General features: G+C 38.2%; 3 protein-coding genes across 5 annotated transcripts in view; 2 read left to right on the top strand and 1 right to left on the bottom strand.

Annotated features, from left to right (window-relative positions):
* The window catches only part of LHFPL7 (LHFPL tetraspan subfamily member 7), a 56772-nt gene extending 44642 nt beyond the window's left edge, over nt 1–12130 (top strand). The window contains exon 3 of the mRNA XM_058037398.1: nt 8971–12130. Within this exon, the coding sequence (XP_057893381.1) occupies nt 8971–9197 (227 nt within the window). The 3' untranslated portion in view covers nt 9198–12130. The remainder of the gene's footprint in view (nt 1–8970) is intronic.
* Nucleotides 1–25514, top strand: part of ASPA (aspartoacylase) — a 47148-nt gene extending 21634 nt beyond the window's left edge. Inside the window, exons 1-7 of one of the 3 annotated variants that reach the window (XM_058037396.1) lie at nt 18540–18555; nt 19171–19418; nt 21278–21473; nt 22633–22726; nt 23164–23271; nt 23816–23925; nt 24452–25514. In XM_058037396.1, coding sequence (XP_057893379.1) covers nt 19192–19418; nt 21278–21473; nt 22633–22726; nt 23164–23271; nt 23816–23925; nt 24452–24664 — 948 coding nt within the window. In that variant the 5' untranslated portion in view covers nt 18540–18555; nt 19171–19191 and the 3' untranslated portion in view covers nt 24665–25514. Of the gene's footprint in view, nt 1–18539; nt 18556–19104; nt 19419–21277; nt 21474–22632; nt 22727–23163; nt 23272–23815; nt 23926–24451 lie in introns of those variants that run through there. The other 2 variants (XM_058037395.1, XM_058037397.1) reach the window with 2 other exon arrangements.
* On the bottom strand, nt 12643–16345 carry SPATA22 (spermatogenesis associated 22). The gene is made up of 8 exons (XM_058037394.1): nt 16303–16345; nt 15769–15897; nt 14987–15041; nt 14763–14858; nt 14047–14350; nt 13589–13718; nt 13160–13257; nt 12643–12834 (listed from the first exon to the last, which is right to left on the bottom strand). Exons 1-8 carry the CDS (start codon nt 16343–16345, stop codon nt 12643–12645), a joined length of 1047 nt encoding a protein of 348 aa, XP_057893377.1.
* Nucleotides 25515–26376: the final 862 nt, after the last annotated feature.

Raw genomic sequence — 26376 nt, 5'->3', positions numbered from 1 at the left:
CCTGCTGCATTTCCAGGCAGCTTTCAGTCAAGTAGAAGTTGCTATCCCATTTTCCATCTGCAGACAGCATCTGGCTCAAGGCAGAGCTGACTCCATTTATAATGCTTTTAAAACCACTGCACTGTTCCAGTGTGCAGCATGAAAGATCTTTGAAGCACTCAGGGAGCATCACTGCTGGAGGAGCTGCTCTAACCCACTTCAGCAGGACAGGGCTGCCTGTGGCTGTAGCTGTGTGGCACCTGGGCTGGGAGAGAGGAGCTCTGGAGCAGACAATTATTTCCAACATTACTCCTGGTGTGGCTGATTTATGGTGGGCTGGAATCAGCAGCATGAAATGAGGGTTGTTACAGAACTGTTCTTTATGATCAGGTGGTGGCACGTGAGCTTCTGCTGACTGATGACATTCACAGGACTAGGACATCTGAGAAACAGAAAACTCTGCTTTCAACCCCCTGTCAAGCAGTTTTTATGAGGAGATTTGAAAACATGCAATTTGTGTCTTCCTGGTAGTTCCTGTGCCCTGGGAAAACTGCAGCTGGTCTTTGTAGCTTAAATCAATTAGGAGAAGGATGTAGGATGTCTCTTTTGTTTTAGGCATGTATTTTTCATGGTTGCATTCCAGATAAAGCACTGTTGTGTCAGGGATTCTAATCACCTTTCAGCCATATATGTAAAATACATGTCTGTGAAAGAGGTAATGAATGTGATATCCCTGAGGCTGGGAGGCTGCTGGGATGTGAAGTGCAGCTGTAATGAAGGGAGACATGGGCATTATTCTGAGACCTCCCACCACCACTGCCTTGGCTGCCAGTGTGCAAGATGAGGTAGAGAATGGGCAAAGTCAAAATAAATTCACTGTACAACATTTTACAATAAGGTCACCTCTGGTGGAAGGCTGGTATTTAATGGCCACCAGCTTCATTAGAAATCTGTTTTCGTCAGCGTCTGCTCTGCTTAAATTGTGAGTCTTGGGAGAGGTGAAAAGATTGATTTAAAACAGACCTGTGGGCTGAGCAGGTGGGGAGGAGAAGGGAGCAAATGTGTCATGTGGAATCATGACATTTCAGGTGATCTACACATCACTGCCTGTCTTTTGGACCTCAGCCCCTGCTCTAAATAGCTATTAAAGAGCTTGGATTTGACAGGCAGAGCAGGAGCCAAGACCTGCTGCAGGCTGGGCAGCATCTCCCCTTCCCAGGTGAGCTGGCTCCAAAGCAAAGACAAATAAATGTGGCTGATCCCTCACTCCCTGCAGCTGCATAAGGCTCGTGGAAGGCTCTCCACTAATGCTTTTCTCACATGAAAGAGAATTTTGGACCCAGGCTGACATTGCTTCTTTTGCTAGGGAATGCATCAGATGGCAGGTGGAAGCTGCTCTTGTTCTCAGCCAAAAGATCACAAGAAAAAGCATTAATTTAAATTTTCAGTCATCAGTTTCATTCCTTGCTCATGCTGAAGAACATAGCAGTTTTGGCAAGGATAGGTTAATTAAGAAGAGAAGCAAAGCGTTTGCCACCCTGATTTCTATTTGTAGAAATGTGCATTGCTTAGAAAATGTGTACCATGTTATGTTTACCTAAAATAGAACAACTGAAATATGCACTTTTTATTAGCACTTCTTGACTGTTGAATAAAATGTGACACAAAGATAAGGGAACACAGGCACATTACAGGCATGATACATTCTGAACATGCTGCTCTCAGCTAAAGAATCCAACACTTAAATATGTCAATATTACATTATTAGTCTGCTTCTGTGTTTGCTGTTCTGAGAGAGATGAAGTGAGCATGACTTAAATAATTTTCAGAAAAAATAAATAGAAAATCTATGTAATTATTGAAGCAGTACAAAAGAGGAAAATCATAATGGTTTCCAATCTGACAGTCCCCATTTCTTAGCTCTCTGACTCTTGTAAAATTTCATGTAACAGGCTGCTATTTTGAGAAACATTAGCTCTTGTCTCTCTTTTACAGTCTGCTAAAGAGGCTGTATTTCTCCTAACCTTGCAGATGACAAAATGCACTCCTTCAGCACAGTCCACACAGAGCTGGATCATTTCAGGCTTTCCGAGTCAATGACACGCAGCTCTATAACTGTGTGATTAGGCCCATAGATTACCAGATTACAGCTATAAATCTTCACCAGAGCCACCACTCACTTGGCAGAAATTGTCAAGTTTCATCATTTGTTCTCATGTAGAAAACATGCTGTGAAATGCAGCCTCAAAGGTCACCAGGATGGCATTTCCTTTTGTGGCCCTTAATAAACTTGCAGCTAATGCAGTAATTACCAAGCCCAATTACCTCTGTGATGGCTTCAGAGAATTTCTTTTCAAAGTCTGGATAGTCAGATTCCACTCCCTTCAGTTAATAAGTAAGATGGATTCAGCTATTCCTACAATTGTTAGACATTTCTGAAACAGGCTATTTGTAGAATGAGGGAGCTGTGCCAACAGAACCTGAGTGGGATATTTTAGTGGCACTAAAAGTATTTGTGTAAAAAAGGTGCACGGACACCCTTATTTCAGAGCTAACTTTATTCAAAATAATGTATTTCTACTCTACCTCAGCTAAATCCAAATAAATTAAAATTGAAAACATTGCCCAGCTTTTGATATACACATATTTCCCCATAATTTTGCATGTATGCACATACATAAAAATACAACCTACTGTATCTGATGCAGCTCCTTAGTTTGTGAGTTGGAGTCAGCATTTCCTCAAGCACAGAGTTTGGAGACATTGTACAAATGAACTCATTGCCTTTGTTAGCTACAAAGGGCTTTGACAAGCTACACAGCTCTTGCTATAACTACATTTATATTACAGCTGCTAAGTGCTAACTTGTGAGTTGCACCATTTAGAAAAGCCAGAAAAGGAACTGCTATAATCTACTCCTCTGGCACCAGTCCAGCACTGATAGAAGCTCCTCAAATCACAACATGTTTGACTGAAATGATGCTACTGGAATAATTCTTTACAAAGAAGAGTTAAAAGTGTGATATGTTAGAAGTGGCTGGGCCATTATGAAGAGTTCCAGCTCTTTATTCAGTTACAAAGGAAGGCAGCTCCATCTTTACACCAATATATGGGCATTATTATCCCTTTTTCCTGCTCTTCCTTTTGGTTTCCTTGGAGGGAATAATTGCTAGGGCTGCTTCCCAGAGTTTGAACTCCAGGTACCTGACATGCACCTGCCAGGAGTTCAGCAGAGCAGAATGGCATTTAGCAGTCCCTGCTTGCCTCACCCTCCAAAGTTCAGCTGTTATAACAGTAGGATTTTAGTCTGGTTTCTTTTATCTTTGAGAGGTCACTTTCCTGTTTGTTTTATTTATATGTAATAGGCATTTTAAATGATGCCTGCTGATTTTAGATATATTTCAGCTCTCCCCAAATTACTCTGGGCAATCCCTCCTTTCCTGAAGTAGTCCAAAGGAAATCACTAATTTTCAGATAAGCCCAGAATTCCATCTTGTTTCTATTTGTACACAGATGTGCAGCTATTACTGACAAAAACCTTGGATCTTACTTAGCACTGTCTTCAAGGGACAGATATGGAAAAGAAATATTGTACCTCCTTTTTGTACAAGAGAATTTATCCAAAATACCTCAAATATAGAAACTTTTAGGCATGCTACAAAAATATTTGATTGTGAAGAGTGCTGGGAAGCACTGAGTGCAGGCCAGGCAGGGCAGTAGCACAAGAGGTGATTTTTGAAGATGTCTGGCTGTGTTTGGCTGCCAGGTTTTCCCTGTTACCTGTGCTTCTGCTTGGTGTTAAGCTGTCTGTGGCTTTGGATCAGCACCTGCTTTCTCATTTAAGATCATGTAAGTAATGAAAAGCTGGAGAGCAGCTAATAAAATTATTAGGTGAATAAAATGTATGAACATGAGAGGAAAGGTGTTATTCGAAGTCAACTGATTGTGCATAAGAAAAACTGCCAGGTTTAATAAGGAAGGTAATGGATTATATGTAAGGGGAAACTTCTTGATGAGATGAGTGAAAATTGCTTTGGTAGATTAAGCTCTGTCAATAAAAATCTTCCAAGAAGACACAAGACTATGACAATCTGTAATAGGGTTGGAATAATACCCATGCTTGCCTATGATTCAACCCTAATTCCAATGATTATCTGATATGTCCCACAAGCTTGCAATTAATCCATCATTGTCATAAGTATCAGCAATATAATACACTCCTAAAGTAAGCAAATTAAATTTCTAAGACAAACCAATCCTCTTACAGCAGGTAATTTCAGGAAGAGAACTCATGCACACAGCATATTTCACTACTACGCACCACCTAAACACATCCACAAACACAACAAAATAAAATAGGTTTTTCTGTTCTCTATCCTTTGGATTTCCATCCATTTCATCATTAGTATGGAAGATAAACACAATCTTAGTCCAGTTTAAACATTCCTGCTTCACAATACAGAAAACGATTCACTTATTGTGTTTCAGATGTTGGAAACTCCATCAGTCATGCCAAAAGAAGTGGAATGGAAACAGCCTTTTCTGTCATGGTACCTGAGAGTGTTGTACATTGGTGCCCTCTGCACACACTCCAGAGAACTGCATTGCTTTGCTTTGGTTTAAAATCAACTTGAAAATGGTGTGAGAGATTTAAATAATTAAACAGTTGTACAGGAGCTTAATGAAATGAATAAACCATTGCAATGACAAAGAGTTATATATTATTAATTTCAAAATAGCAGAAAATGCTATTTTTCCAAACTAGAAGTGTCAATGATTCAGTATTTTCACCAACAATTTACAATCTTTTCCTACAAAAAGCCCTGTTTTCCCTAAAGAGAAGTGTCCTCTTTTCAAATAATACTTTATTCCTATTAAAGTTATTTAGAAAGCAAGCAATTCAGAAATATACTTCTTAAAATAAAACCAGGTTTTGGCTGGCAAACCCTTCAGAGGAGAAAATGCCATTTACCATCTGCCTGTAGGACACCAGGGAAGCAAAGAGACTGAAACTGTTTTGGATTAGAAAGCAGAAATAAAATCTGACTTACTGTGGGAGCAGTGTGCTTGGCCTTGTCTCTGGGCTGCCATCAGCAGTGGCTGTGAGTTACTGCAGAGGGCTCAGGTGGGGAGAACCCAGCAATAACAAACACCTGTGTGGCACATGATAAACAAAGAGCACTTTTTAACCAGTGAAACCATTTAACCATCCACAGCTGATGGGAGATTAATTAAATTATCAAACCACGGTAAAAAATAACTCAACTATACTTGAGTTAAAGTATAAAACTATATATTTTACCAGCAAGTCCTCTCAGAGCCCAGAGGTTTCATGCTGCAGAACAGACCCCAATATATTGTGTGGTCTCATCACCAACATATAACACACACCATGTTTGTTATATGTGTGGCACATGATAAACAATCAAAAGAAAGAGCACTTTTTAACCAGTGTAACCATTTAACCATCCACAGCTGATGGGAGATTAATCAAATTATCAAACCACATAACTCAACTATACTTGAGTTAAGGTATAAAACTATATATTTTACCAGTGAGTCCTCTCAGAGCCCAGAGGTTTCATGCTGCAGAACAGACCCCAATATGTTGTGTGGCCTCATCACCTCGTGTGACAGCACGATTACAGCACGCAGAACGGTGAGATGCACTCGCTGCTGTGTTCTGACACCTTTGAAAGTGATGTTTGTTGTTGGAAAGCCGTGCAGAGGCGTGAGTGTTACACGAGGAGCCTAAATGGAGCCCCACTGTTCCTTTGTGCGCTGTCCCAGCTCGCTGTGCTGCTGACAGACAGCACCATTAAGCAGTCATTAGCAGCACGCCTGAAAGCTCGGCTTCTGCGGCTAATAACGGGGCTATTCAATATTTGGAGCCTTTGTAAGAAAGAGGGCACCTAAATGAGAATAATGAGGTCATTCTGTGACATGCCTGAGGATATGAAACCATGGGGAACTTTTTAGCCCGTTTGATATGTGAATGTATACGTTCAGCTGTGACAGATTATTTCTAGCCTCGGAAAAAAATAAAGCTGCTTCCATTAAATCACACCACGCAACATCAGCACCAAGTGGTAATCAAAACACTGTAAAACACAGCCTTCAAAACAATTCTGGGGAACCCAATCAAAAAGACAACATATATGGAACAGATATGTGAAACAGAGCAAGGGGTTGAGACAGTGTCAGAAAAACAGTGAAATTTAACAGTTAGGAAAGGATTTTATCGCTGAAAGGATTGTTTCCAATTCTGTTTTTTTTTTTTTTTTCCTTCATCGAATGAGATGCTATTTTGGCTTTGAAAAGACGAACAAACTGAAATTTTAATTTTAGACCTGCTTCTTGCTTAGAGCAGTGGCTGTTTCTTGTAAAACTGGCTCACTTTCCCAACATTTCACAGAAGGCTTTGCACCCCGGGGCTATTTCAAGATTCGTGGTGCAGGGGAGCAGCCTGGGTTGGAGGGGGGCTGTGCTGGGCACCCCCTGGGCACCACAGGCTCTGGGCAGCCCCTGCTCCACGTCCCAGCTCTGAACCTACAAGTGCACAGGTCCAGGGATTAACAGGTTTAGTTCATGGTTTAATACTCTTGTAAACAGCAGTAGGAAAAATCTCCCTTTTTTGAGTTATTTCCCATGTTTCTGCCCCCAGAGGAGGTGTTCTGGAATGTTCCTGGGTGTGCAAGAGTGGCAGATGGCTCTCAGGCTGTGCTGGCCCCTCAGCTCTTTTGGGAAAGCTCAGTGACCTTGACTGAACAAGAAGACAGAATCATGGAATAGTTTGGGTTGGAAGTGACCTGTAAATGTTCTCCTGGAGCAAACAGGGAGGTCTTCAACTAGACAAGATTGCTCAGAGCTGTCCAACCTGAGCTTGGGTGCTTCCAGGGATGGGGCATCCACCACCTCTCTGGGCAGCCTGTGCTGGTGTTTTACCACACTCATCATGAGAGATTTTTTCCTTCTATCTACTCTGAGTCCACCTTGTTTTAATTTTAAAACTATCACCCCTTGTCCTTATCTGGTTTGGCCTCGTTTTTACTGTATTTTCATTTATATTGTTTTGAGGGGTGTCACACATGAGCAGTTAGGGAGATGTGCATAACACAACTTCTCTGTGTTGATTCAGCACGGCTGGTGACTGTCAGGCCCCAAAAGCAGGGACAGCTGCTGGAATCTCAGCTCCAGGAGCTCCCCCTGCCCTGGGGATCAGGAACTGTGAGCCTGCCTCAGGATGCTGCCTGTGCTGGGAAGCACTGTTCCCTTTCTGGCTCTTGCAGCAGCACCTGAACCCTCCTTGTGGGGAGGTGGGAAGAGGAAAAAGCCACAGCAAGCACTGAAAATTCTCCCTGAGGTTTAAAGGAAGGAGGGTGGCTGCTGGAGCAGGTGAAACACTTGGTGCTCACAGTTCCCCCTCTTGGCAGGCAGCTTCTCTTTGTAGCCATGTGTGAGATACCCAGAGGGAAACAAGACTTTGCTGCTGCTCCACTTTCTCTCCTTTTAATTTCCATTTTCTTCACCTTACTGTTTTCAACAAGGGATTAACTCAGCAGTTCCATTTGGACTAGAAGGAAAGGTTTAATTCAAATTATTCAGAGACTCAACAGGCTGTGTGTTAAACTTTTGGACTTCATCTAGCCCCCAGCTAATTAAAGTGTTTTTTAATTAAAAAAGATTAATGAGTGATTGCCCTTTTTTAGTGGATATTTTTTAGATTAAGCCTCTCCAATATTATAATTGGAGTAATATGCACATGCCCTACCTGAAAGGCAATCACAAACACAGAGAACAGCACACAGTGTTTGTTTTATACTCCTAATGTTTCATTAGATGTTTGCTGGTTATGAATTATCTATCAGCTCAAACATAACTGTTAATTCTGGTTGCTGCTTGAATCACTTCCCTGAATTTGAACAAAACACTGCCCTGGAAAAGGGGAAGAGAGGAAAAGGGACTGGTCCATGGTATCTTTTTAGTACATAAAATAAAGCTTTTTAAAATAGAGTAGAGATTTTAAATACAGTGGTAATTGATTAGCAGAAGGGATGGAGAAGAAAATGTGGTTTCTCAGTGCTGTCTCAGGCAAAAGGAGCTGTAACCCCTCACATCAGCCTGGCTCAGCCCCTTTCCACTTCCAAGCTGGGCAGAATCAGCTTCCAAGAGTTGTCCCTGGGGGATTTTCATGCATCTTTATCTTACTCATGAGTTATACCTTGGGCAGTCTTATTTTCAAAGTTGGAAAAGTGGTTCTGCTGTTGATTCAATAACCTGCATAAATTGATATTTGAATATGACATGGATTCCTTAAAGACTAAAATCTGTGAAGTTCTCTTAAAAGCCAATGGGTAATGCAGGGTTATTGCAGGAGGCAAGCCTGGCCTTCCAATGCCAAGAGACATAAAATAAATAAATAAAAAGAAGATAGATGGTGTTGGTTTTCATCAGTTATTCAAATGCAGGATGTTTTAAACAATTTGAGTCGGTACCAATGAATCTCACATTATCACAACCTCACCAGCAGAATCTAAAAAATTGTATTTGAACTCTTTCAATGAAAGTTTCTATTTGGCAGAACAAAGTAATTGTTTGTCTCAAGCACAAAAATGCTGCTGAGAAGAAGGTGAAGCTGGTTTGGAATCTGCCAACTTAGGAATTCTTCTCCTCTGGATTCCATTTTATCTGAACCACGTTACTTTTTACATGGCTACATAATTTGGATCACAGCGTTTCTGAAGTTATTTAATGGCAAGAGTTCTCATGAAAAAAATCCCAACTTGCTGCCTTGTCACACCACTGCTGTTCACAAGAGGTAATTATGAAAAGGAGGATAATCTGCCAATCACAAGGGGGTTTTATAAGCTATGCCTTTTCCCATTGATTTTAATATAATAGATATTTGCCTTTCTAAAATTAGGATTCCTTTTTTCTAAAGGAATTAATGCTTGATAATAACTGGTGTGATTTTTTTTTTCTCCTCTCTAGTGTTCATAATGGCTTCTGGGCTTTTGGTTTACCCTTTTGGTTTCAACTCTGCTACTGTGAAGAGATTCTGTGAGAACTCAGACATCTACTATGCAGGAGACTGCCAGATTGGATGGGGGTACATGCTGGCAATTGTTGGGGTCATGTTGTCTGTCTTTTTACCATTCTTTGCAAAATATGCACCAAAAGAGCACATATCTCCAACTCCAATACCTACTATTTTATAGTATTTTATTACTGTCTAAGAACAGAACATTCCTGTCTACACTAATGGGCAGAAATTCTTGAAGCACTTCCAGTTGGCTGTGTTGCTAAAGAGAGGAGAGGAGATGGGGAAGAGAAGGTCACACTGACAAAGACCAAAAGTGCATTGAAAGTCTTCCGTAAGCACGAGCAGCGAACGCTCTGGAATTGAAATAGGATCAATCAGCAGCCTTCACACTGCTCTAACCACACCATGGCATACTGCCTTAGACAAAAAAAGAATCAGTTTATCCTCAAAACATCTGTCTACCTCCCAGTTTCTTTTGTGTCTCAAAATTGTGAGTTTTAAAAGCTTCAATTCACTTTTGATATATTGTGAAATGTCAGAACTTTTATGAACCCAGTAACTTGAAAATCAATAATGATATTTTGTTACAATTATTTTGATTAGTGAAAAAGCACCTACGAGTAGCCACAGCCTAAAATTAAGATTGATAGCTAAAAAAACTGTATACAAGAAAAGTTTCTTTTTAATCTATATATATTAGCAGCACCTGCATATTGTAAGTTCTGGGCACAGTTTTTACTTCTGCTCCAATTGCCAAGATATAGAGACATCTTCATGAAGTCCTGGGTAAAACTGAAATTTCTTTTTTTCTGAGAACTCCAAGTACTTCCAAAGGCTTCATGATGATTTAATACTTTAATAACAGGAAAAAAAAAATCCCTAAGAATTTGTTCTCATTATTTCCTAAATTATAATTCTAAGTGGACTTTAACAAAATATTTTGAAATATGACAGCTATAGATTTTGGGTTTTGTTGTTTAAGGCTGAAAAGAAAAAAATCTCTGTTTACAAAAAAGTCTGTGCCCAATGGCCCTTATCTGTAGTGATAATACAAGCCAGAATGAACTAATTCCAGTATTTCCATTGCAATTTAGTCCAGATTGTAAAACAAAAAAGTGAAGTGAAATGCTATTGAACATGACCAGCAAAAATCTGCTGCTGTGTCAGAAGTACAAATGGCCATATTTCATTAGTCTGTATGGAATTTTGTGAGCTCTGATTTCCACAATAGCACTGAATTCATTATCAAGCATTGAAATAAGTGCACTTGATTGCCTTAAGCAAAAGAAACATTGGGTTCTAATCTCACACCACTGTTGTGTTTTTTCATTTAAAATAAAATTTTAATTCTAATTCTATTCTCATCTTTTATTTTCTATTATTTATTAAAAAGAAAAATCACATAGATTATATTTAATTCAGAGGTGTACTTCTTAGTTTTGTATTTTGGCACAAACCAGGTGATCAAATTTATTATTCTTCACTTAGCTGAGTCCAACTGATTCCTGAATTTTTATTTTTTTTCATGGAAGGTGTACATGAAGGGACAGACAGAGACATGTTGAGGATGTATAAGAAAATGCAAACAGAACAATCACTGTGTTATTTCAATATACATCAAAGACTTCTGCAGTCTTGTTTACATTCCTCACCCTTCTAAACTTCAATGGAACATTGCATTGTTTTCCAAAATAATTGTCCTGTTCTTACATTTCCATGCACTCTAAAAGCAATTTCTGCACAGAAACTTAGCAAGTTCTTTGAAAATGCAGATTCCAATGCAGAATTGAGTACACTGAGAAAGAGAGCAGGAGTGCTCTGCACTTCTGCTCACAGGGACTGAGAAATTAAATCTTCCACATATTTAACAAAATAGGCTGAAGGAATGCCCTAAAGTAAGAAGAATAAATTTCAGTCACTTCTGTATATTAATGTGCTTTTCAGTGATGTCTTACACTTTTTTTAATGAATGGCTGAGATTGATAATTTTCATGTGAGAGTCAGAAAAGTGAGGAATAACAAACAACATGCAAAAAGAAAAGAATCACCACATAGTAGAAAGACAGAGATGCAGGCTTTTCTTTCCTAACCAACCTGTGCCTTTACACTAGAACCATTATACAAGACAGGATCAATATGGTCAAGAAAAAAAATCACCCAACAACTGAAAAATGTTGAGTAGTGTGTATAAACTGTATTGAGTAGGGTTTCTTCTGTTTTGTGTAATGTTTACGACTGTTCACTTAATGTTTCACTAGAAAAAGTGATTTGTTAGTGTCAAATAGAAACTTCTTTTGCAAAGATCTAAACACTTCCTGAAAAGAAAAATTAATTTGGATTTTTATTAACAGCCATAACATACCTAGTAGACAAAGGACCTATTCCTGTCATTACTTATTAACCTAAGTTTCACATGTGCAAAACTGGAAGCATCAATCACTTAACTGGAAGCTGTTTTAAATTACTGTTACAGCAGTCTCACAATTCACAACACTGCTGTATGAATTCCTTTACTTCTTAAAGCTCAACTTCTCTTGTGCAAATCATCAACCTTTGCATCCTGCAAAATTCTGCACCTTTTATGAGTCAAGCTAATGCTTCCATTGGAGCTTCCTTTAACATTTTATAACGTTTTTATAATATTTAAATAAAACAAACACGTGTACATGACCTCTGCAACTGGCAAAACCCTCCCTGAAGCACCCGTGCTCTGAGCCCACCTCACACTGAAGGTGTGGTGATAATTCCAGTGATCCTGGCAGCAGCTGGTAAAGCACATCCTTCAGATCTCACCTGCTGCTGGCACTGCCTGTGCTCACACTGACAGATCACTTTTTTAAATAAAAACTGTCTGCGGTTAAACTGTGTAAAAGCGTTTTCCTGTTACAATTTGCTGGACCAGGTTCAAGTTTTATTCTAAATCTATAATTTTTTAAGTGTAACTAAAAGCTGTATTTTCCATTAATGTGTTTCTGCGTTGACTAGCTGGCTCCTTTTTAGAATATTAACTGTTTTCTGTATTTGACTTGTTGGATACAATATTTCAATTATTTTAAATGTGAAATTTCCAATTGCCAACACTGTATAATAAAATAATAAAAAAAAAATCCCCATACTGTTTGCTATTTTCTTGACAACTCTTTTGTTTTGCAATTCCCAAGAGATCTGCTACAAAGCTTCTGAAGTAGAGGAAAGGGAAATAGGAACAGCAGGAATAACCTATGAAAGGTAATGTTTGAAGGCAAAGGCACATAAACATGTACACGGTCCATCTGTCATGAAAGACATTTCCATGGCAAAGGCAAGGAAGTTCTGTGTTCTAATAATTCTTTCCTTTCTACTTCCTCTGTGTCCTTGGGAATCTTCCTACAGCCTCAGGGTCTGTTGTTATTTTATACAGGTATTATACTGATTATTTATTTTTTCAAAAAAACATCAATCAGGTAACACATAAATGGGAACCCAATGAACACAACACAGCATTTGTTGGATAACACAGCACAGTGATATTTTCAAATGTTTAACCAGATTTTCACTGGTAATTTTGGTAAATTGTAGCATGTCCAGCCTTTATGGGTAACAATTAGTTAAAACTGGGGTTTGGACAACCATTTTGACTTTTACATTTCATTCATAGTTTTTACATATGCTGTCATCTCAACATCTGCAACTTTAACAAAGTCTTGGAAAGTGTTCTGTTCTTGAGCAGTTGCTGGTCTTACAGAGACGCACTTGAAAATGTTCTTTTTTGCATCATAGGTTCCCATGCACCTGTGCACTCGACCTCTAATGAGTCGTGGAAGCTCACGGTCCTTCATCAAAGCACAATAAACACACAAAACAATTACATCACCTCACAAAAAAGCTCTCCACATGGCTGCTCCTGAGGGCTACATCAAACAGAAAACCTCTACATCACCTTTGTTCCTGTTATCAGCTACTTAAAAACTAAACTCAAAACCTCACCTGTTTTTCTGAAACAGAAGTCTGAGGATGCCTAAGTAGTGAGTATTGCTCTAAATTGGGAACAATATGATAAAAACATTCAGCCTGTCTTTTGCACTGTGAATTTATGTTTTCTTTGGAAAGGATTGGAGCCAGTGGTGACTGTGTTATGTGTGGACACTGAATACTCACAATTTCATAAAACACACAAGGCATGGTCTCCTTTCCATCTCTCAGAAGAAAGTTCTTTGCTCCATACGCTCCAGGTGTGACTGCAGAATCCAGTGTGCCTGTCCCATTAAGCAAAAATTAATCATTCCAAGATTAATTCTATTAAAAAATATTCTAAAACTGTATCACTCTACAGAAGATTCCTACTAAATAGGAAATTAACATGTTCTAAAAACAAGGAAAGAAAGAGGATAGAAAAACTTGATGTTGGAGAATGACTGAAGTGTAAATTTCATACCTGTTTCAGTCACCTTTGATAGCTGAATGGAAGGGAAATTAGATGGTGTTCATGCCAGTATTTTGTGGTTTATTTCAGCCATTGAAAAATTCTCACTTTTTGTTGCCCTAGCATTATTATCAGATTACATTATTATAATTTATGATGCTTACCTAAAACTTCAAACAGCAGTGCAGTTTTATAGGCATACTGGCTCCAGTGCCTCACACTCTGAATGACTGCAGACAGGATTCGCAAAGAATTCTTTTTAATTTTAGTTTTCACTTGAGATGATGAAATTTCCTTTCAGATGAAGACAAAAGCTTAAGTTAGACATGCACACTTGCAATTTCAAAGGGCACATAGGCATTTATTTATTAGGTTAAATATGCAATAATTATATTAAAATTAGGGCATTTGTTCAGAATATACAAACAACTCCCTGCCACTTTACTGAGGGTTTTAGATGATTACAGTAGCATACAGAAAATCTCAATTCTAAATTTCCAGAAACTCCAGGTTTTACTTAGGCAGCTTGAGCTGATGAAAACCTCATCATCTTCCACCAGTTTTCTTTCTTTACTACTTTCTTCATTGTGTCTTTCCTATTAACCCTGCCCATAAGTTTTACCTGACTTTTATCTTCTGGGACACAGCCAAACTGGTTTTCATTCATTTTATTTTGCTGAGTTTTGTAGTTAAATTTATATGCTGGACTCTGATCCTGCAGATTTCTTGCCACAGTGTTGGGTTTCACTGGCCACTTTCCTTTGGCTGTGTCTGTTTTGATGAGCTGGGATGGGTTACGACTGTCAGGGTGGTTTTGCTGCTGGACAGTTTTCAAACTGCTTGGAAAGTTCTCAAACTTCTGAGAAGTTCCATTATCAGATCTTGAATTTGCTGTTTTACCTAAAGGAGTATATTCACTTCTGTTCCTGCAATACAACAGTTCAGTATCACAGTACCTCTTCTCAATACTGAGCTATGTGATTAAAGAATATAAAAGCAATGCATAAATTGTTGATTTAGCTTTAAATATCTCCACACTCACTTGAGTTTACATCAAATTTATCCATATACAGGGCAGTGATTACACCTGTGCATAAATCTATCTGAGTTCAACAGGCCTTAAAACCCTGCTCAGTTACTGTCCTGCCCTGGGTAAGGGATCTTTCCTGCCCCAAAATTCACATATTTTCATAACTCTAAAATAAAATAAACAAGGTTTCCTCTGAGAGTGAGATTAAAAGGGTTGCTTTAACTGCTACAGGCATATGGGAAAATGTGAGATGCATTTTCACATAAGAACAAAAAGGAAGGGTTATAGACATTAAAGGCTTCACCAACCTGCAGGCAGACACGTTTTTTCCAGCATTTGCTAAATGAAACTTTGATGCATTTGGTGGTTTCATAAGGGAAGGAGCCATCGGATGTTCTGCTTGGCTTTCAAAGACAAGTTTAAAGTATCAGTGACACAGCAGCAGCGTTATTGTAACACACACATGGATTGTTCAGGAAACAACATCCAAATAAAAATCAAAAAAGCAACAAATAACTTGCTTTTTACATACCCACTGTTTGCTGCTTTCTGCAGTTCATCCACTTCTGGGTTTGCAGTTCCCCAGCCTAATTTTCAAAAGACAAAGCACGGAATATTGATAAAAATGGAAAAGACTGAAAGGTAGTAAGTCTTTGTAGGCCTCCAACTCTGTTTAACGTCCCACAAACAGGCTCACATAGGAAGGAGGAAGAAAAAAGAAATAAGGGGAATGTGATGCTTTGATATTTGTAATTATAAGACAACTTCTAACAAGTAGGTTGCTTTTCTAGACAATAGTTCAGTTACAAACATTAAATTTACTAGCAACAGAGATTTTATTGTGAGAAAACTTTGAAACTTTGTTACAAGTAAAACATAATGAAAGCACTAAAAGCAGAGTTCTGCACCGTTCCTTCCAAGCCCAATTTGAAGAACAGAAGTTCCTTTCTCAACTACAAGAATGACATCTTACAAATGTTTCTTCTTGTAACACAGGACTTGAATGTTGATTGAAATCAACTGAAAACAAAAGGTCAGTTTCAAGAGACTCTATTTAAATGCCAGTGCTACTTCATTCTCCATCACACAAAGAGTCAAACTCCCTCTAGGCACGAAGTATAAAAAGCTCAATTGTACAGAGGAGAAAGAAATTTCCTGGAGAACAATTTTTACATAATGAACTTTTCAGAAATAAATATAAAGGATGCATATAGTTCTTGATAAAGACAATGTCTGATTGCATAGAAAACAATCAGTAAGTTAAGATTTATTTGGATTTAGAGGCAGTAAAAAAAAATAAAATGTCTTATTTACCGAATGATGAGGGAGAGGAGTCATAACTACGAGTCCCAGAACCAGTGTCTGGTTCATTTCTAAGTGGATTTGAAGTGAGGGGCTGTCTAGTTCTTTTTTTCTGATTGAACAGCGGTACAGGCAGACAACCTAAAATTAAAATTTAAGTAATGCTATATTAATTGCAAAAGGGTACACAACCCACACTTAAAACAAGTAAATAAAATTAGTTAATTATTTTACATTACACATAAGAATTGCATTTAATAAACACATAAAAGGCCATTCCCTCACAGAATTTATGCTCCCAGCCCTCTGTCCTGCACATAATCCCATTAGTGAAACCTTTCTCTCAGTGACCAGTTCCCTGAATCCATCTAAAATCTCACCCTGTGCTGCAATAAACAGGTAACCCATGCAAGTCCACTCAGGAAATGGAGATTTAGGGCTAAATACTGAATATCCTCTATGAATACTACATACATAAATGTATTTTATGTCTCTATAAAAGCATAATGAGGTGTGAACAGGAGGGCACATAAGAAGGGCTGGTACCTGCTGTGCTCCGAGCCGGTGTGTCAGCTAAACTCCTTTTCATTTCTTTGCTGAATCTTAACAGGCAGCAATGGACGGATTTTTCCAAATTTGCTGTATGGAAGTCGGATAAACAAAGCAAAATAATTAGTGCTGCAAACACATCCAAATTTCACATGATTTTATGGCAGCTCCTCTTAACACTGCAGCACCAGTGATTGGCATAATTTCAAACACAAGCCCTAAAAAACAGAACCAGCTGTACTGAATTTAGAAGATTCACAGGTGCACGCCTAAGATGCAATCTGCTCTTTGCAGATTCCAGGCCCTGAGGGAGCGGGGCTGAGGGTCAGGGCCATGTTGAGAGTCAGCACTTACCAGGCTGAGGGAGAGACCTCAGGGACAAGGCTGAGGGTCAGTCCTGAAGGTCAGCCCTGACGGTTCAGCCCTGAGGGACGGGGCTGAGGGTCAGTTCTGACGGTTCAGCCCTGAGGGACGGGGCTGAGGGTCAGCCCTCAGGTGAAGCCCTCAGGCGAAGCCCTCAGGCGAAGCCCGCCAAAAATAACGGTCACTGGTCCGCGCGCTCGCGCCTCAGGCGGTGCGGAAATGGCGGGAAGGCGAAGCCCCGTTCCCAGCCGCTGAGGGCACGGCGGGAGCGGCCGTGCCCGGCCGGGAGATACAAGAACCCTTTAATCAACCCCCGGTGGGATTTCATTAATTATCCCCGCCCCCGAGGAACCGGTGTAGTGTCATCCTCAGAAAGCCCGGGGTAGGAGCTGAATCTGCAGAAGTGTGTGAGCACAAAAGTGGCTGTAAATAAAAGTAAAAGCATTCTTCACCCTGTTTGTCTCTTCGGCTTTTACACATGGGTGGTTACTGCCTAAAATCTGAGTGCTTGGCACGACTGGATCTTGTCCTGTTTTAATAAACCTTTTCTTTCAGAAGCACTCCCAAAGATCTGTATGTAGAACATCAAACCAATCTGGATCCTTACTAAACTAAATATCCCACTCCTTTTTCAGAGTGTGAGTATTGGCAGAGCACAGGAATAAGGGATGGGTCCCAGTGTTTAACCCTGAAGAGTGAAAACTTTCCATGTGAATTTCCATTCATTTCCAAATTGGCGGGTCCTGGGGACACCAGGAGTTAAAGTGTTTGGATGGGAACTGCTCTGAGGGGATAAAAGAAGCTTCCATGGGTTTAGTTCCTAAACCCATGTTTGGAAATTCACTGTCTCTGTCCTAAAACCTCTCTTAGGAGACAAACTTCTTGCATGTTAATTAAGTGCACAGACATCTCTGTGTTTCATTCAGTGCTTTGGAAGGAATTACAACCATTACAATGCCAGCAGGAATAAAAGATAAACTAAATGTTCCAGCTCTGCATGTTTGCATTTTGCTGTTTACTCTTCAGACTTGTGCTGTGTTTAAATTCAACAAACCCAGATTCAGAGTGTGAGTTGTGGTTTTGGGTGTTGTCACTCCCCATTCTGGCACCACTGCTGAAGAGAGATAGGGGTCAAAGGACAGTACACACTGTCCAGTGCTGTAAAATGCAACTTTACTGCTTTGTTTAATAAATTACTCATTCTGATTAAATATCTGACAGCTTCTAAGTACAGAGTAATACAGTTGAATATTTAAGCAAACAGTCTCTCTGTATTAACTCACTGTAAGCTTCAGCAAAATCTGAATGTGTGAACTGAAACATAGAGAGAAACTTCTGTAGAAATTATATTCCTGGCAGAACGATTCTAGATAAATCCTGTGCTCAGTTTTTCCTAGACCTACAGTCTGTCAGCCTGGGATATAAAGCCTTTCAGCCAAATATTCTCTCAGTCACTGGAGTATAATTCTAATAAAAAGGAATTGTTCAATAAACATTCTTTATTCTCTTGCAATCTAATATTTGTTATGTTTATATCATGAGTCATATACCAATTGCAAATACTTCTGTCGTTTACAGTAATAAAGCTTATTTTTCTGTTAATAAGTCCTTTTATTCTAAATGTTTTGATTCTGAGGATGGAAGTTACAGCTGGTCTTTGGCTTAAGCTTCAGAAGCCTTTCTGAATGCTTTTGGAAATGGAAGAAAAGTTGCTGACTAAAGTTTTTTTGGGGAGAGAACAGAACTATTGTCCCATCGTGGTCTAGATCTGTTTCCTTTTTAATAAAAGACTGCAAAAGTTAGAGGGTTGTCCCTGGCACAGTTGTTTCAATGTGTTAGAGGTCTGTGTTAGCAGATCCCGAGGTGGAACTGGAGCCAGAACTCTGGGTAAGTCAGTCGTGGATAAATTGCACTGTAATTTCAGCTCATGTTCCTTCTAATCACTGTTTGTAGGATTTCTAAAACAAAAAAGGTCGTACAAGCCACGACGTGCATTGAGGAACTCAGCTGTTCTTTGGCTTTTTTTAGATGAAAATACTTGAGGTTTCAGCATTGTGTGCTGGACCAGAGCCAAGATACAATTCTTATTTTCCTCACTTTAAATCAATCTGCCCTTATATAATATGATCCTTATGTAACTTCAAACATACATGAAAATACCTGTTACACCTACTTTGCAGTGCAAAAATGCCTGATATTTAAGTGTAAAACCAGTGTTTTCCACTGTTCTTTAGCACAGGATTTCCCTATAGATCCTACATTATAAAGACTGCCCAGAGTTAACTTTTGGACTGTGGAACAGTGCCATTAACAGCCTCGGAGATGTTACTAAATACAGAAACCGAAGGGGAGGCTCCTTGGGGAGGGAGGCTGGAAAATCCCGCCTCAAAACTGAGTTGGGAACTGTTGGGAGAAATCCACTCACTTTCCTTTGCGTCTGACCTAACCAGGAGAAAGACTCTCCTACTGGAAAGAATTTATTTTATTTTTTTTTCCCTTCAGAGAGAAAAGTTTTGCTGGAGCATGAGCTGCCCGTGTGGCCGGGTGAGGCGGGTCGGGCTCTTCGGGGGCACTCACGGCAATGAATTATCGGGGGTGCTGCTGGTCAGGCACTGGCAGCAGGATGGAGCCGAGATCCAGAGGGCAGGAGTGCAGGTGAAACCATTCCTCGCCAACCCCAGGGCTGTGGAGAGGTGCACCAGGTACATTGACTGTGATCTCAACCGGGTTTTTGACCCCGAGAGCCTTGGGTAAGAGCAGTTGTGCTTTCTGTTGTTCTGCTTTTTCTGGGTTTTAAAATTCTTTCCTGATTAAAATGTTGAACACAAGTTCCCCTACTACTTTAACAGTGCAGTCACATAACTGAAATTACTGACCTTTAACCCAAAAAAAAGAACAAATTGCATGTGTTAACAGACTCACTTCTATTGCTGGTAGAATCAGTTTCAAACCAATACATTATCTTAAACATAATTTTAAATTAGCATTAGATGAGCTGCATTTGTGTGAATTGGAGTACCACTGTTCTGAGTCAGAGTCATCATTGCTCACGTCTTGTGCAATTCAGTTTGGGAGCTCTTCTGAATACAATTATATTTCCAAGAAATAGCAGATAAAAGCAATTAAACATAGAAATCTGAGTACCTGAAAGAATGGCGCAGAAATCAGAGAAGTGTGCTTAATTCCAGTTATGTACAGCAAAAGGTGAAAACTAGAAATTAAAAAACCTTGAAGCTAGAAATAATCTATTCTAAGGCAAAAGCACAGGCAAAAACCAGAATAATTTAACTGACTTGTTACATTAAAATAAATAGTCTATAATTACTGTAAAATAGTAACTAATTTTACATTTTTAATAGGATTTGATGTTTCTGTGCTTTTGAGACATCTATTCCAGAGGTGTACTTTGCTATATAAACATTCTTAGTATAGTTGCTGGCCAGGTAATTGTTTCAGAAAAGTTTTAATGGCAAAGGTGAATATCACAGAAAGGAATACTTACTGTATATATTTTTCAGGCAGTTATTCTTAACCTACACTTCTTTCCATCTGGCTTTCCATCTTAGGATTTTGTTGTTGATTGTTACATCTAAGATAAGCAGATGTTAGCACATAAGTATTGAGGCCATTCTTATAATTGTTTATTTTGGAAAACCGTTTAAAATTAAAAGGTAGTTTTGTTTGGTTTCAGCTGCTTTGAACACAGAACACTTGAAAAAACACAAGATTAAGACACCTGCAGGTTTCCTTCATATTAAACTACTATTTCTCAGTAAATACTATGAATTTGACTGGTCCTATTTCAGCTCTACTGAGTGTTTGAGGTAGCTCACCCTGCTCCCTTAAGTGTAGAACCTTCAAAATCATAAATTATTTTACAAAATAAGAAAAAGGAGAGTGAAATTTTAATGCTACTGAAAGCAATGGTGTAATTCTCATTAGCTTCAATGAAAAGTATTAATTAACAGCTTTACGTGAAGAAATGTTGAATTTCAAAAGGCAGAGCTAAAGAACAGAAAGGTGGATTATGTGATACACAGAGTCTCCTGAAATTACAAGGATTAAAACTTTGGAGGAACAGATTTGAAGCAGCAAAATCTTCACTGAGCTTTAAAGATCCTAAAGGAATAGATTGTAAAAGTCTGGTCAGATCATGAGAAGACAAGAAATAGAACAGGTTAAGGAAAAACAGTTTAGAAAAGCCTTGAGGGTGATGTCCAAGGCAAAACATCATGAACTGATGTCTGAATATGGTCTCCAACAGAAGGGGATCCAGTCTTGGAAGTGCTCTATGTTTTTGCAAAATTTTTAGTTAGTTTTATGCATAGGGGGGAAATTTTGGGATGTAAGAAGAAATATTTTCCAGCCAACCTTTGATTAAATAATTCTAATACCCTTCTGCACAAGACTCAGAATAATAAAACAATTACTAGACAATCATACTTGATTTCTTCAACAAATTCAGTCAATTTTAAGTTTGGTAATTAAACAGGTGATTTCAATTCCAGTCAGTTTTGGATTTAAAGTAAAAAGAAAAGGCTAATACATATTTTGTTGACTGTAAAGCCATGGAATGAGCTCACTAATTTCTTTGTGCTGATATTAACAGCAGGCCAGTGGTGGAAGATATTCCATATGAAGTGAGGAGGGCTCAGGAAATCAATCATATATTTGGTCCCAAAGGTAGTGATGATGCCTATGACCTTATTTTTGACCTTCACAACACCACTTCTAACATGGGTGGTACCATTATTCTTGAAAACTCCAGGGATGACTTTACAATTCAAATGGTTCATTATATCAAGGTAAAACTAATTTAAATGAACTATTAAATTACATTATTAGTTGTAATGTTGTATTACTATATATTATATTGTAGTTTCTTTAAATATACTATTTTTTCTTCTGCAAAATTGTTTAAAATATTTCATTACTCATATGATGAATTTTTTTAATTAGAGGCAGTTATTAATTTGATTATAATATCAGGTAATTCAGATTTAAACTCATCATATCTTCATGTATTAAAATGAGCATTAATAAGACTGATGGGCAAAGAGGAATACTTAGAATAACATCTATGAAAATTAATGTAGTTTAATCTACTTTCACACTGATCTGTCAGGAACTTGGATAAATTTGGGTTACACATGCTAAATAGTTAAACATTAATTTCATTAAATAAAGAGATGTAACAAATAATGGAAGTAGGTACTGACAACGTTTCCTTATCAGTGATGTGTCTTTAGAAGCTGTTTGATTCTGCTGTTCCTGAAGCTGATAAGTTTTGGTAGGGTGTAGTTTGCAGAAGTGATGCTTTAAGCAGAATTTGCTTGAATTCTGGTGGCCTGGACAGTGACTGATGAAATCCAGGTTGGGCCAATGATGTGGGATTTTAATTGTGTTTTTTTCATTAGAAATAAGGTATTTTCAAACTTTTTTTCTTATTATATGTATTATTTTTAAATGCTAATAAAAGATATATGATGATCTAAAGAGCTTTTGACAAAAATTATATGAAGAGTAATGGTGGGCAGGCATCAAGGAAGAAGCCTCAAGTAGCAAAAATGCCAATAAGGATTAAAATGAGGCTTAATTCACAATCTGTGTCCCCATAAGAGAACTGGAGTCTAACTCCAAATAAAATAGTTGAAATCTGCTTAATGGTATTTCAGTTCTCCCTTTTGGAGCCATGCTGAGGAGATTTTTTTTTTCTGCTGGCAGTTCCAGACTAGAGCTGTGCTCAGTTCTGGTTCAGTGGAGCTGCCTGGCATCACTTAATGGGACAGACACCAACAAACACAGCTTTGTGCATTTTCTAAAGATGTCCTACTTCCTCGAGGGCCCTGAAATAAAGACAACATATTGAAGACATTGTGTAAATCACTTCTGCATCAGTAATCTTTTGTGGCACAACATTTGAAACCCTTTTGCATGACAAAGGTTTTTAAACCATCTCCACAGAACGCTTTGGCTCCAGAACCTTGTCCTGCTCTGCTGATTGAACATCCCAGCCTGAAATATGCAACAACTCGCTCTGTGGCAAAACATCCTGTTGGTAAATATCAAACCTAAAGGCTCTTTCAACCCAGCAGCGATGGTTTGGAAATGTGGCTGTTTTCAGGTGTGCTCACAGAGTGCTCTGAGCACCAGGAGCTGCTTGTCTGACAATATTTACCAAAATGAATGGATGTGATTATCCATTCTTCTGATTTACACAATCATTACATAACACAGAAATCCTTAAACTCAATTAACCCACTTTCTGCAGAAAATATTTACAATATATTTTTTATTTAAAAACCCCCATATATTTTTTATAAATATTTTTATAAAAGACAAGGATTTGCTTGCCTTAAAACCCCACATAATTCTGTGCCTTACAATCCCTCTTAAACGTTAAATACTGGCCCAGCAGACATTTATTTTTGCTGTGCATGTGATGTGTGGTGGTGACATTAAGTGACATTAATGATCTGCCTCATCTCCAAACAGGTGTCGAGGTGGGGCCCCAGCCACAAGGTGTTGCTAGAGCTGATGTTTTAGAGAAAATGAGGAAGATTGTCAAACATGGCCTTGATTTTGTGCAACTTTTTAATGAAGGTATGAGAGGTCACAACATCCTGTGTCATGTCAGGGACTATTTTAGGAGAGTATTTTTAAAAATGACACTTTACAGGTGGGGGGAGAATTAAAAAATTAAAGTCAGACCTGTGCACTACCTAAAACACACTCTGACAAAATAAATAGTTTTCATTATTTCAGAGTATATTTTGTCAGTAGGTTGGGGTTTTTTGAAATAGAAAGAAAATAATAGTTATGCATGTCAGAATTTCCATTATTGTGCTGGAATAGTAAAGATTAAATACCACTGATATCACTCTGTGCTGTGCAACACTAGTAAACAGACCTTTCATTGATTTCCCCATCTACAAAATAGGTCTTTTTATATGAAAAGTAACATTTCAGTAGCAAATTTAGATTTGAACTTCATATGCCCCAATACATGACTGGATCATCTTTCTCCAACTTGGCTTTGAGGGGACAACCTGATGATTTGAGCCATTCTGCAGAGAATAAATAATGCAGTGTTCTTTTTAACAGGCAGTTTTTCATCTTGACATTAAATTACATTTATTCTTTCTAGGCAAAGAATTTCCACCATGTACAATCGAGGTTTTTAAAATAATGGAGAAAGTAGATTATCCCAGGAATAAGAATGGTGAAATTATTGCAATAATTCATCCTAAACTACAGGTAATTTCTAGAATAGTTTCCTTTTGTGACATTTTCTACTTATTCCTGTGTTGCTTCTGTTATATTGTTGTATATTTTAGTAATAAATATTTAAAATGCCAATATTGCCAAGGATTTTATTGAATATTTTAGACCTCCCCTAGGGTTAAGTTCTCTCACTAAGGTCATACATTCATTATTTCAGGAACTGTCTTGGGAATCACTGAATCTAAAATCACTACAAAGAAAAAGCCAATAGGACAGCTTATATTTTAAAATATAAATCTAATTTTTAATTCTAAAACGAGTGTCTGTTTTCAATTTTCAATCAATTGTGAGCATCTGCAGTTTCCTTCTAGTTCACTTTACCAGTGAATTCTGAAAATGAGGGCCAGACACACAAAATGAGGTATTAAGATTAAACAATTACTTTAAAAGCTTTTGCCATAAACTGCAGAAATTTGCATAATTAGCATTAACTCAAGAATCACATAAAATATACAAAAACCTGAAAGTAAATATATTCTATTTATTTTCTTTCCCTAAGGATCAAGACTGGCAGCCACTGAAGAATGGTGATCCTCAATTTTTAACTCTTGATGGAGAAGTAATTCCATATCAGGGGGACTGTACAGTCTATCCAACATTTATTAATGAAGCTGCATATTATGAAAAGAAACAAGCTTTTGTAAAAACAGAGAAAATCAAACTCACTGCAAAACACCTCAGGTTGTCAGTCTCAGAGCAGAGCACTTCCTAAGAGCTTTTTTCATATAAAAAGTGAGTTTCCTTATGAAGTCCAGGGTCATTCAGTAGTTACTTGTGGGATACATAAATGCAGAATCTAATTTTAAATTGTAATTTAATTAACCTTGCTGAGCACTTTGAGATCTATTGTCATAATGCTTATTATGACTGTTTATTGTTCTAATAGACTCCTATAGATGCAAAGAATTTATAAATATTTTTGTGAAGTTTTTATGAAGAAGCTCATCCACAGTACTACATTATATACAAAAATTACAGCTTTTCTACTTCATAACCCCAACCCTCAATAACCAACATTTTTTACAATGGGTTAATCCTCTAAATTAATTCCTCAGGTAAACACACAGAATGTGAGACAAAAGATAAGCTGGGCAGAGAGAAATAGGGGGAGGGTGTGTATAATAAATGATGTTATCTGCATATGTGACTGACCCCCACTGTGCTGAAGTGGAAGCCTTGGGGCTTATTTTGTTTTTATACTTACAAACATTAAAAGAAGCTAAAAACAGGATTTCAGAGAAATATACTCTAAAAAGCTTTACATTTCACGTTAGTGTATTTCAGAATAAATTGAAGCTGCTTCTGATTTAAGGCAAGATTTAGACAGTTATTCTGTTTTGATGAAGAGCAATGCACAAACCATACCTGAGTATTCCAGAATGGAAATTAAGAAGAATTCCATATGGAGAGACTTGTTCTGTATCTGTGGAGACAAAGCCTGTCAATGTCTTAAAAAGATAAAAAAATGGGGGTTTAATTCATTTTCTAAAGTTGTTTTTTACACATTTGACAAGTAGGGGATAAACATTAAGAATTTTAAATAAAGACACGTTAATTATTTACTGAAAGATTAATTATCCAGATAACTCCTATATTCTACCTTTGAAATGTGATGTCACCCTCATTTACTATTAAATTTAATAGTAAATGAGGGTGGCTAAACCCAAATAAGGACATGTGGGAGGGGCTAAACCAAATAAGGAAATGTGGGCAGGGCTAAACCCAAATAAGGAAATATGGGTGGGTCTAAAACCCAAATAAGGGAATGTGGGCATGGCTAAACCTAAATAAGGAAATGTGGGAGGGGCTTAAAACAAATAAGGAAATGTGGGAAGAGCTAAACCCAAATAAGGAAATGTGGGTATGTCTAAAACCCAAATAAGGAAATGTGGGTATGTCTAAAACCCAAATAAGGGCATGTGGGCATGTCTAAAACCCAAATAAGGGCATGTGGGCATGTCTAAAACCCAAATAAGGAAATGTGGGAAGGGCTGAAAACAAATAAGGAAATGTGGGAAGGGCTAAACCCAAATAAGGAAATGTGGGTATGTCTAAAACCCAAATAAGGGCATGTGGGCATGTCTAAAACCCAAATAAGGAAATGTGGGAAGGGCTGAAAACAAATAAGGAAATGTGGGAAGGGCTAAACCCAAATAAGGAAATGTGGGTATGTCTAAAACCCAAATAAGGGCATGTGGGCATGGCTAAACCCAAATAAGGAAATGTGGGATGGGCTAAACCCAAATAAGGAGATGTGGGCAGGGCAAACCCAAATAAGGAAATGTGGGTGGGCCTAAAACCCAAATAAGGTGATGTGGGCAGGGCTAAACCCAAATAAGGGAATGTGGGCAGGTCTAAAACCTAAATAAGGAAATGTGGGAGGGGCCAAACACAAAGAAGGAAATGTGGGCAGGGCTAAACCCA

This window comes from Melospiza georgiana, chromosome 19 (genome assembly GCF_028018845.1).
Source record: "Melospiza georgiana isolate bMelGeo1 chromosome 19, bMelGeo1.pri, whole genome shotgun sequence".
Taxonomy (NCBI): Eukaryota; Metazoa; Chordata; class Aves; order Passeriformes; family Passerellidae; genus Melospiza; species Melospiza georgiana.
The sequence above is the reverse complement of the archived record's forward strand: the minus strand, read 5'-3'. Positions and strand labels throughout refer to the sequence as shown.